This window comes from Orcinus orca, chromosome 1, assembly GCF_937001465.1.
Source record: "Orcinus orca chromosome 1, mOrcOrc1.1, whole genome shotgun sequence".
In the NCBI taxonomy this organism is placed as follows: domain Eukaryota; kingdom Metazoa; phylum Chordata; class Mammalia; order Artiodactyla; family Delphinidae; genus Orcinus; species Orcinus orca.
This window is the reverse complement of record NC_064559.1, coordinates 113462254-113474296: the sequence shown is the minus strand read 5'-3', so window position 1 is coordinate 113474296 and position 12043 is coordinate 113462254. Positions and strand designations below refer to the sequence as shown.

The 12043-nt window shown below is 36.9% G+C and overlaps 2 protein-coding genes across 2 annotated transcripts in view; both read right to left on the bottom strand.

Annotated features, from left to right (window-relative positions):
- Positions 1-12043, bottom strand: part of SLC16A1 (solute carrier family 16 member 1) — a 34514-nt gene that overhangs the window by 8453 nt on the left and 14018 nt on the right. The window contains exons 2-3 of the mRNA XM_004263195.3: positions 6672-6932; positions 2019-2162 (exon numbers count right to left, since the gene is read on the bottom strand). Of these exons, the coding sequence (XP_004263243.1) occupies positions 2019-2162; positions 6672-6888 (361 nt within the window). The 5' untranslated portion in view covers positions 6889-6932. The remainder of the gene's footprint in view (positions 1-2018; positions 2163-6671; positions 6933-12043) is intronic.
- The window catches only part of LOC101280867 (monocarboxylate transporter 1-like), a 140806-nt gene that overhangs the window by 114746 nt on the left and 14017 nt on the right, over positions 1-12043 (bottom strand). The window lies entirely within an intron of this gene.

Genomic DNA, 12043 nt, shown 5'->3' with positions numbered 1-12043 from the left:
ATACAAAGTTTTTGTATAATTAAACACAACATTGCCAAGATGTCAATACTCCCCAAATGTAAGTGCTAACTTGACGTGATTCCAATGACAATATCAGTGCATTTCATTTTGGAGATGAGGTTAAATGATTCTAAAACATACTAGAGAACACATGGGAGTCAACCAGAAAATTTTGGGTGATGCAGGATGGGACTAAACAGAACTGATATTTAAAATGGACTTTAAAAAGCTACAATCGGGCTTCCCTGGTGGCGCAGTGGTTGCGAGTCCGCCTGCCGATGCAGGGGACACGGGTTCGTGCCCCGGTCCGGGAAGATCCCACATGCCGCGGAGCGTCTGGGCCCGTGAGCCATGGCCACTGAGCCTGCGCGTCCGGAGCCTGTGCTCCGCAACGGGAGAGGCCACAACATGAGAGGCCCGCGTACCGGGGGGCGGGGGGGGAAGCTACAATCAATAGAATAGTGTGACTCTGACTCAGGAATAGGTAAACACTGAAGAAAGTGGACAGAAAGTCCAGGAATATACCTAAAATATATATAAACATTTAATGTACGATAAAAGTAATATTTTAAATTACTGGAACAAGAATTACTCAATAAATGTTGCTAGTATAAGTAAATATTCAAATAACTTGGAGATGCTCTTCCCTGGCCCCTGCTTGCTCCCTACTTACCATTTATGTCTAAGCTATTCAGAGACTTAAACCAGTAAACCAGACTAGGTCACTCCCCTATTGCAAACCTGCTATTGGCTTTCTGTCCATAACCTTTACCCTGACCTTACCTCCCAGATCTCATACCAGACCATTCTCACCTGTGCTAACAAGCATGCTGCTGATTTAGGGTCTATGTTCCCCTAGATTTTCACAACGCTAGTTCCCTGCTGTTACTCTATTAAGGTCATCTCTTCAGCAAGGTCTTTGTATAGAATTTATCACTCCCTGATTTTTCTTATTTATTTCTGAGTAGCAGTGTCTGCCTCTTCCCATGAAACAGCATGACTTTGCTGGACTTGTTGCCCTATGCCCACAGCATGTAGACAGTGCCCGACATACATATGGTTGTTGTTCATGATATGCTCTTAAATGACAAAAACAGGTTACAAAATACTTTATGTCACCGTATCCCTTTTTGTTCTGAAAAAAGTTATGTTTGTGTATAGAAAAAAGTTGGGAAGGATATATATACATAAAAATGTTAGTAGTCAAAGTCTCTGGACTGTGAAGTTATACATAATCTTTATCATACTCATCAGCAGTTCATTATCTTAATTTGGCTATTAAAATAAGAGGGAAAGGACTTCCCTGGTGGCACAGGGGTTAAGAATCCACCTGCCAACAGAGGGAACGTGGGTTCGAGCCCTTCCTGGTCTGGGAAGATCCCACATGCCACGGAGCAACTAAGCCCATGCGCCACAACTACTGAGCCTGTGCTCTAGAGCCCGCGTGCCACAACTACTGAAGCCCGTGCACCTAGAGCCTGTGCTCTGCAACAAGAGAAGCCACCGCAATGAGAAACCCGCACTCTGCAATGAAGAGTAGCCCGCGCTCTGCAACAAGAGAAGCCACCACAATGAGAAGCCCGCGCACCGCAACAAAGACTAGCCGCCGCTCGCCACAACTACAGAAAGGCTACGGGCAGCAATAAAGACCTAACACAGCCATAAACAAACAAACAAACAAATAAATAAATTTTTTTTTTAAAAAAGAGAGCGAGACAGAGATAGTAACCAATGACCGCCCTTGCAACGACTGCTGGACACATTTTATCTACAAATCACTGACTATTCTTAGGACAAGGGATACAATCATTTCTTTCAATTCATTTATTCAACAATGTACACCTACTGTATGACAGCAATTTCTTTTTAAAACTTGATTTTCTATTGCTCTTAAATTAACAGGTTGTCAAAATGATAATTTCTATAAGGAGGGACTTTCACTCAAGATCTGAAAGACCAATGCAGGTGAATACCAAATAGCCAGCGATATATTAATGCTTGAAAATGAATCAACTCACCTCCAATGACTCCGACACACAAGTAAAGTTCCTGCACAGTGTTACAGAAGGAAGCTGCGATCAAGCCACAGCCTGACAAGCAGCCGCCAGCAATCATGATTGGACGACTGCCATATTTATTCACCAGGATACTGCTGATAGGACCTAAGAGATAATCAAAAATTTAGTGGTACACAAGGCATTGATGGCACTAAACGACAAGTCCTTCCAAATAAGCAGATACAACAAAAGGCAGTGGTAAGAATATTGTTATCTATAATTATTTCATAATCATAGGTATGTGTGCTGGAAAATAAAGATGCTAGAAGAATCATTAATTGTGTATCTTCTCTATCTTGAAATCTTGGATGGAATTTTACTAAAATATAAAAGACTCTAGTCTTTCCTTAATCTTTCTCTTATAAGGCATAATAGGCTGAAAGCCTTGGTAACAGACGTTCGTCGGCTTCTTGATTTATCTGGGATATGATCAACACATATTTAGTAAGTTTGCTCTATGTTAATTTTTGGGATAGGCAGACTGATGAGAGATTTTAAGAGTGTTCTTTACACATCATCATAAGTGTAGTTTGTGTCATATTTTTTAAAAAGAAGAAAAAACAAAGGCAAAATACACAATTTTTTCTGCAAGTTCAGTAGTTTTGCAATTAGGACATCTAAATTTAAAACAAAACAAAACAAAACTGTTCCCATTTACACCTAGATATCTCAGGTATTGAATTGAATGGAATGTCTTCTAGGGTTAACCGGGTTCTGTGCCTATACTGCTGTTTTGTGACAGCAAAACTATGAAAAAATGTTTGTAGAAGATTGTCAGATAATGGTCAGAACATTCTCAGGTTTAACAACATAAACCAGATTAAATCTCCTCAGCTAAAGAGATGCATACCAAAAAATCAGTTTTTCTTTAACATGAGAGAAGAAACCAAACAGAAGTGTAGTGTTAAAAGGATCACAAATAAAAAGATTTTATGCGTTTCATGTATCAGTTTTCAAATACAAAAAAATCAAATGGCCTCTCCTTAGTTGCTACAAATAGGTATAAACTGTAATTCCCCTTTTCCAAAATTTTAAGTCTTAATTATGAGTCTTATCTAAAGCAAACAATGTTTTAAGAGCTGTAACACAACTCTTAGACTAACAATATTTGCTGATTACAAACGAATGACATTTGACATTCTCTGAATTTCATTTATTTATAATACTTATGTCCCTACTTCATGGCTCTGGACTTTGGAGATGACAACTTTGTTTACATGACACCATAACATGTCTGCCTTGTTAAGGCAGATGACTGCAAATAAGAAAGGGTCACTGCAATGCATCAGTAGGGAAGGGGACACAAGAAGAACTAATATTTGAACTTGCAGCTAGTGAGAACCAAGTTTTGAATCCAGCCCATTTTCTCCCCATTACATATGTATTTTGGGAACTACAGTTCCAAAGTTATAAAGCAGAAGACATACAAATCAAGTTTCTCTTCTATTAGCACAGTAAATTCTGACTTTATTCTGTAGTAAGTCTATTTTTAAAAACAGACACAGAATGCACATATTCAGAATATACTACTGATCATATGTTGACATATTTTATTTCTATAAACACTATGAAAAATTCTGCATTACTCATATTCTAGTGCTACTATATTCAGAGTTGCAGTATGGTACACTATGATTAAAAGGACAGGCTCTGGCCCCAAGGAACCCAATTTCAAATTATGGTATGTATATTCAAACTGTGGTATGTATATATGTATACATACATATAATAAACATGCAAGAAGGAATGAAAGCTTTTGATATCCTAGTATTTGAGGACCAATTCTCTCTAAGGGGCTGGTCAAGAAATGACTGCGGGAGAGACTTCAGGCTCAACCAAGGATGTGTATAAACAAGTTCTCATTGAACTTCTAAGTCACTTCATGAAAATATTAGGCCACAGCTGCTTTAGAAATAATTTGAATTTACAGCTTGTGTGTGATGAAAGAATTAAATACTGAAAGAATATTCATGAAATATGTCCATATAAATTAGGCATTAAACAGATTTTTGTATAGTCAGAATTACAAAGATAAAAAAATACTGCCACACTGTTGACTCTGTGAAGTAGAAGTTAATGCTGTAAAGTCTACAGTATTTTAAGTTCTAAACTAGGAATGTTACGATGACATTACTGTGGAACTGAAAATATGTGAATTTATACTTTCATTTTTAAAAATTAATTTTTATTGGAGTATAGTTGCTTTACAGTACTGTACAGCAAAATGAATCAGCTCTACGTATACATATATCCCCTCTTTTTTGGATTTCCTTCCCATTTAGGTCATCACAGAGCACCGAGTAGAGTGAGTTCCCTATGCCATACAGTAGGTTCTCATTAGTTATCTATTTTATACATAGTTTCAATAGTGTATATATGTCAATCCCAACCTCCCAATTCCTCCGCCCCCCTCCTACTTTTCTTTGGTTGAGAGTCCACCTGCCGATGCAGGGGACAAGGGTTCAGTCCGGGAAGATCCCACATGCCACGGAGCAGCTAAGGTCCGTGAGCCATGGCCGCCGAGCCTGCGCGTCTGGAGACTGTGCTCCGCAACGGGAGAGGCCACTACAGTGAGAGGCCCGCGTACCGCAAAAAAAAAAAACACACACAAAAAAGGAAAACCTCAAACAAAAACCAAGAGTAAGTAACTAAGATCTTCTCCTTTAAAAATATACTTTAACAAGTATCAGTATATATCTGTGAACCAAAGCACATGGAGGGAGGGAGGGAGGCAGGGAGGAAGGAAAACTTAACCCTAAACCACTCACAACTCAAAACATATTATTGTTGAGGGTGTGGCCGAAATGTACAAGTTAAAGAATTAAGGCAGTTTTAAATATAATTCTTATGGGGTCATACCACCTAAGAGCCAAACAAAACAAAATAACCCATTTAGTAAAAATTATGCCACAAGGCTCTTGATATGCAATTTATCTTTCAGAGTTATTTCAGGAAGAATGGCCCCAATTAGCTATCATTAAAAATAGAGAGGGGTACAGTTTGTAGGCCTATTATAACACAAATTCAGAGAAATGTGCTAGTTATCTCTGGGTGAGATAACTTTCCCAAAAGAAAGTGTCATGTGCAATTAGCACAACTGACATCACTTACTTCTGATGCAAAATGCCAGCGGCTCTCAAGCTCTTGCTCTTAGAATTGCAGCATGTGAACCTCTTGTTTGTAATCAGCTTAAAGGTACACTGAGCACCTGGAGTACCTCTGGATAATATTTACGCCAATTTCTTCAAGCCATCAGTCAAAACCTGATTAGAAATCCTGGCAGATCAAGTTCAGAGCCTCCAAAGTTATTGGTTCTCAGAAGCTAGAAAATGTCCAAAATCCCTTTTGATTTCTCTGGGCTCAGGAAAAAAAAGTAAGTACTATAATTTAGCACTTACGTTCTTTTAAAAAGCACTTAATTTTACAATAGACAAAACAGGCATACGTTCAAAATTTTAAAGGCACAAAAAACTTACCCATTTTTCTGTGCAATGAGATTAAGCACTGAACTAATTTACAGACTTCAAATACTTATTATTCCTGTTTCATGAGATTACATTATTGTCTCAAGAGGATTACAAGCTTCCCAAGGGCAGGGATCAAGATCAGTGTTCTCTATCACTCACACCTAGCCTAGTGAGGACTATGTGCATACGGCTTAATAAATATTGGTTGAATCTGCCACCAGATTAGAAGCCTAAGCTAAGGTTTTACAGTTGAATTGCAGAATCTTTATACTGGGCTTTTAAAGAGCTCATGTGAAAATAATCTGAGGCACTAAATTATGATTAAAAAAGTGAAAGCTTGGCTAAATAATCAACATGAAACCCTGTCAATCCCAAACAATAAATACACTTAACTTTCGAATCTCTGCTAACTAAGCAACTACATATTTTATTATTATAGGAGGTTTTTGACTTTTACATGTTAAATTGTGTTTTGATGTTCCAAGGCAAACAAACAAACAAACCCACAGTATTTTAAATGATATTAAGGTAAGCAACGTACTCTCCACATTTCCTTCACAACATGTCAAAGAAAACAGAAAGGGAAAAAATGATAAAACTTAAGTTTAAGATGAAGCTGAAATGCTTTAGGACTAATTACATCACAAGGAACAAAACAAGGAGGATTTTATCCAGTTCTTTAATTCTAACACTATGAAAAGATTTTACCTGAGACTTTGAACTGTGCTATTCAGGTTAGCCCGATTTACTTTAATTCTCCCAACATCAATTTTTAAAAATCTTTATTTACATTTATACCTCAAGAGTCTAGCAGAGAGCAATAAGAAAAATAAGTTGTGCACATGTCATTTTTCTGAGAGTTTAAAAATTTTTTTTCCCCCTCTGAGAGCTTTTTTAAGTTCAATGATACGGAATTGGAACAAATCCTCACAATTTCTTATTTCTGTTTCGGAATACTATAGTGCAACAAACAAAGCAAGAGTTGTCATTGTTAACAAGAATAAAAAATGTGACTCTAAACATAAAGCTCTGAGAAATACCATTTCAAAACACCTCACCGAATAAAACATTTTTTTTTAAGTTACCTAAAACAGAGCATCTGGTTGCTTAATGAAAATTAAAACAGCAGGCCTTAGTGGGTACTTACCTCCACCATACATGACAGCCAACATGATGGAAGATATCCATGACACTTCACTGGTGGTGGCATTGAATATACCTTCAATTTCTTTGAAGAACACAGTAATAGATTTGGGAAACGCATAGGAGAAGCCGATGGAAATGAAAGCTCCAACTACCACTGCCCATCCCCAGCCTCCATCTGGGGGGGTGTATCCAACTGGACCTCCAACTGCCGGTGGCATTTTAAGTGTAGATAAATCCCAAAATGCAGTTCAAATCCAAATATCTAAACGATACAAAATTTAAATAAAATGTCAGCAATAAAACACTCCCACCTAGCATTCCCAACAACAAAGCACCCCTCAAGTAACTGAACTATTTTTCAACGTTACTTGGCCAATATACATTATCTGCTAAGGACGTTATCAGAAAAAGAGACTTCAGAGACATGATATTGTCCACATTTTTTAGTAGCTTAAAGGAAAACAGCTCCTCACCATTTAAGAAACCATAACTGAAACAAATCCTTTTCAATAAATGTAGCCTTTGTATTTCAAATAAGCCTTCTTGTCTTAGCAGTTAATATAATTCCTCAAATTACTAATAACTAAATAAGTAAGTAAATGTCTTATTTGACTATCTGCTTGCAAAATTCACATAACACATACCCTACAAAAGTTTCAGGTTTTAATACAGGCTTTATAAGTTTTTCCCTTTTCCCATGTATTCTACAATACTGACTTTCTCTTACTAATATGCTGACTTAAAAGTAATAGGAAGGAGGTACCTGACTCACTAGATATGTAGCAATTTACAAAATAAAAGATCATTCTGAACACATAAGAATTTCATTTAATGACCTGGAAAATTATTTCAGAAAAGTTTCCTTTTATCTAACTTCCTTGGTTAAACTCCTAAACAACGCAACTAATCAATACAGTTGAACTCACAAGTTGAACTATAATGTCAAAAGATGGTAGTTTCAAATCAAAGATTATCCCGTTTTCTTGAAGCCACCTAGTACTAATGAATAGCAAGGTTAGAAAATGAAACTTCCTGTTAGATTATGAACAGGGAGAAGATGGGAACGTTTGTTTGATAGTAGCCTTACCTATTTTCTCATGAAGGTCTCCTTTAATTTATTCAAAGCCAACTTCCACCCTATACTATAACTCATCCTACAACAGTATGTTAGCATGTCCATTTCAAATTATCTCCACTCAGACTGTATTATACAATAAATAAATACAGGTCACAGATGACAAACTCACTCTTGGCTACAGCATTCTTTAGTCTAAAACACAAATCCTACTTTCATAGTGTAGGAGTCATCTCCTAAATACTGTTCCTTCCAATCCATCTGAACACTTCAAATATGATTTAAGACACTGGACATTGTAGGGGTGGGAAGAAGACAGTCCCAAAGGGAAGTTTCCCTAAAGGCAAGGATATAGGTTTCATCACTTCTACTCAACATTGTACTAAAGTTTCTAGTCAGTTTGTGCAGGCAAGAAAAAGAAATAAAAGGCATAAAGACTAGAAAGGAAGAAGTAAAGCTGTCTTCATTCACAGAAGACATAATTGTCTATGTAGGTAATTCTAAAGAATATACAAAAAAAGGTACTAGAACTAAAAATGAACTAGATCTCAGGACACAAGACCAATAAATAGAAATCAACTCTATAAGCCAGCAAAGAAAAATCAGAATTTGAAATTAAAAAAAAACACTGAACAAAACATTTACAACAGGACCAAAAAACTGAACAGGGATAAATCTGATGTGTAAGATGTGTACACTGAAAACTACAAAATATTACTGAGAAATTAAACAACTAAATAGATAACCCACCCCCATGATTTGAAAAAATCAAAATTTAGGCAAAGATTTCTGAAGGCACATGGCACCATGTTAATTAAAAAGTTTCTAAATTGGGGTTTCCCTGGTGGCGCAGTGGTTAAGAATCCACCTGCCAATGTAGGGAACACAGGCTCAAGCCCTGGTCCTGGAAGATCCCGCATGCTGCAGAGCGACTAAGCCCGTGCGCCACAACTACTGAGCCTGTGCTCTAGAGCGTGTGCGCCACAACTACTGAAGCCCACGTGCCTAGAGCCCGTGCTCTGCAACAAGAGAAGCCACCGCAATGAGAAGCCCATGCACTGCAATGAAGAGTAGCCCCCGCTCGCCACAACTAGAGAAAGCCTGCATGCAGCAACAAAGACCCAACACAGCCACACACACACAAAACGTTTATAAATTGAATTTCAAGCTACAGATTGGGAGAAAGTATATACAAATCATATATCCAAGAAAAGACATGTCCAGAATATGAAAAGAACTTTTATGGCTTAATAGCAAAAAGACAAACAACACAATTAAAAAATGTGCAAAAGATTTGAAAAGATACTTTACCTAAGAAGTACATGAAAAAATGCTAAAAATTGTTATTCGTTTGTGAAATATAAATTAAAATCATAATAGAGATACTAATATATCTCTATTAGAATGACCAAATTTCAGACTGATAATACCAACACTTGGTAAGGACATGAAGCAAACAGAACTCCGTGGTAAATCAAAATGATACAGCCAAGTTGGAAAACATTTTGGCAGCTCCTTATGAAGTTAAATATACATTTAACATGTGACCCGGTCATTTCTAGGTATTATCCAAGAGAAATGAAAATATAGATCTTCACAAAGATGTATATAAGAATTCTCTAGTAGCTTTATTCATAATGGCCCAAACTGAAAACCCAAATGTCCATAAACAAATGAATGGATAAACAAATCATGGTATAGCCATACAATGGAACATTACTCAGCAATAAAAAGGTACCAACACATGCAAGAACATGGATAAATCACAAATGCATTATGTTAAGTGAAAAAAAGCTAGACATGAGCCTACATTAAGTTCTAGGAAAGGCAAAATTATAGTACTAGAAAACAGATTGGAGGTTGGGGAGAGGAGGCTGACTGCAAAGGGGTTTCAAGAGAACTTGATTTTGGTCATGGAAATGCTCTATTATTATGGTTATGGCAGTAATTATTCATCAAATTGTACATCTTAAATTGGCACATTTTATTGTATGTGAATCATACCTCAATACAGCTGATCAAAACAAAAAATATAATCAAGGACAGTGTCAAGGAGGATAAACTCTGGTGGCACAGGGAGATAATACAGAAGGAAAAGAAGATGGCAGGCAAATTCCTCTGTCTTGCCTATCTGGATGGTTAAAAGAAAGAATAGGAAAAGGAAGAGGACAAAGAAGAGGAGAGAAGACTCTCTTCTGAGAATTCACAACTACAGGCCTGTGTGAGCTTATGCTTGGCACAGGAACATCTGTGGGAAACCTCCATTGTTCTTCCAGAGATATATATGTTTGATTTTGCTAGCAAAGATTTCCCACAGACAAAGCTCTGCCAACTATAAGCTGACAATCTAAATTTTCAAAACACACCAAGAATCAATTAATCAAGAGTGAAGTAAAACCAATCCAACACAGCCAGAACTATAGACATTGGATATGGATACTTAAAATGATTAAAAGCATGAAACAAGGCATTAAATGAAAACACACACACACACAAAATACTATACAAAGACTAGTTAATTTGAAACAGAACTTCTAGAAATGAAAAGTATATTCAACAAAATTAATACGTTAACCAGCAGATTGAACATAGCTGGGAAGAAACACAATGAACTGGAGGATGGGTTTGAAGAAAATAAAATTCAGGGAGACCTTTATTCTGAAGGTAGGAGAAAGGTTTAGAAACATGGAGTTTAGAATGGGAGGATCTGGCAAACATCTAATGGGACTTTGGAAGAAGAGAACAGAGAAAGTAGGGAAGAGACAATTTTCAAGAGTTAATGGCTAAGTATATTTCAGACTTGATGAATAATATGAACTACAGTTTAAGGAAATCTAACAAGCCAGAGAAAAATCTTAAAAAAACACTATTGAGAAAACACAGATTATAAAACTAACAGATAATCACACCGACAAAACAGAATTCCCATCAATTTTGAAAAACTCTCAGCCACCATATATTCAAATATTGATTCTTCACCATTCCCTCTTTCCACTCCTCTGAGACTCCAACTGAATGTGGGTTGTCCAGATGGAATGAGGTCCTGCCTTTTCCAATATTTCTGCTTAACCCCTGTCACGAGACTCTTTCTCTCTGGGACTATGTATTCTGGAATGTTCCCTCCTTTGGGGGCCCCAGAGATTTTTACAGCCTGTGGCAGTGAACACAGTAAGAACTGGGATAAATGAGAGCTATACTTTCCTTGTGTAGTGGATCTAAGGGCTTCTGGATAAAGCAAATTAGAAAAGGAGAAGCAGAAGACCTCAGGCCTCTATTCTCAGGAGAGATGATGTTTAGTTAAGGGTATCTGAATCTGAGAATCTGGAGAATAATTCCATTAAAAATATAACCCAGTTGAAAGAGTAAAGACCTCGTCCTAGGGCATTTCACTTACCTATGATTCAGGTGGGACAAAAATATTTACATGTTGAAGCTTCCTTAAATTTCTACTGGAATGAATATAAATAAAAACTATTTAACAGCTCAGTTCTGCTGAAGGAAACAGTCTGGATGCTAAAATTATGTTAAACAGAACGGCTCCGGGCATTAATTTTGAGTTTTTCCTTCATCTAATTATGAAAAAAGAGAAAAGCACTTGAAATTTTTCAATCAAAGAACCACTAAAAAGATTACTTTGCCTCAGAATGTTTGCACACACGGAGAGAGACACCCACACACAGACGGTAGAGCTGCTTAACACACCAAGCTCTGACTCCAACGGCTAATACGTGCTGGACGTGATTAAACTTTGAGCTTCGCTGCCAGCTATGATTTGTCCCAGTTAGTTACAGCAGTTACAATTTTTAGTCTCTAAGACTTCCCTCATCAAGTTAATAATACCTTATTCCATAGTATAAAACTTAAGATTTAAGACTTGAAGAAGCTTTAAAAAGATTCATTAGGAAATAAAAAGTATAAGAAACAAGATTATCCAAATTTCAAAAGAACACTTCAAAAAACCAGACGTGGATTCAATACAGTTCTGCCACCATCCAACAAATGGCTGTCCTTCCTAACTTAAAAATTCTGATGGTACCTAACAGAAAGTGTGTAATGTCATTATCTAAACACACTATTTTCTTTTAAACTGACCAAATCTCAGCTATAAACAAAAGGGTTCATTCAGTAAGTAAATTATGTGAGCAGGCCCCCTGGCACAGTATTCAGAGCCCCACTGAGAAGGAATACTCAAGTCCAGAGGCTAAAAGAGATTAAAGTTTAATATTTTAAACCTTACGATGTGCACAGTAGCCTCCCTATTAGCTTAGCTATTATTTTATGACTCTCTAGTATTTGCC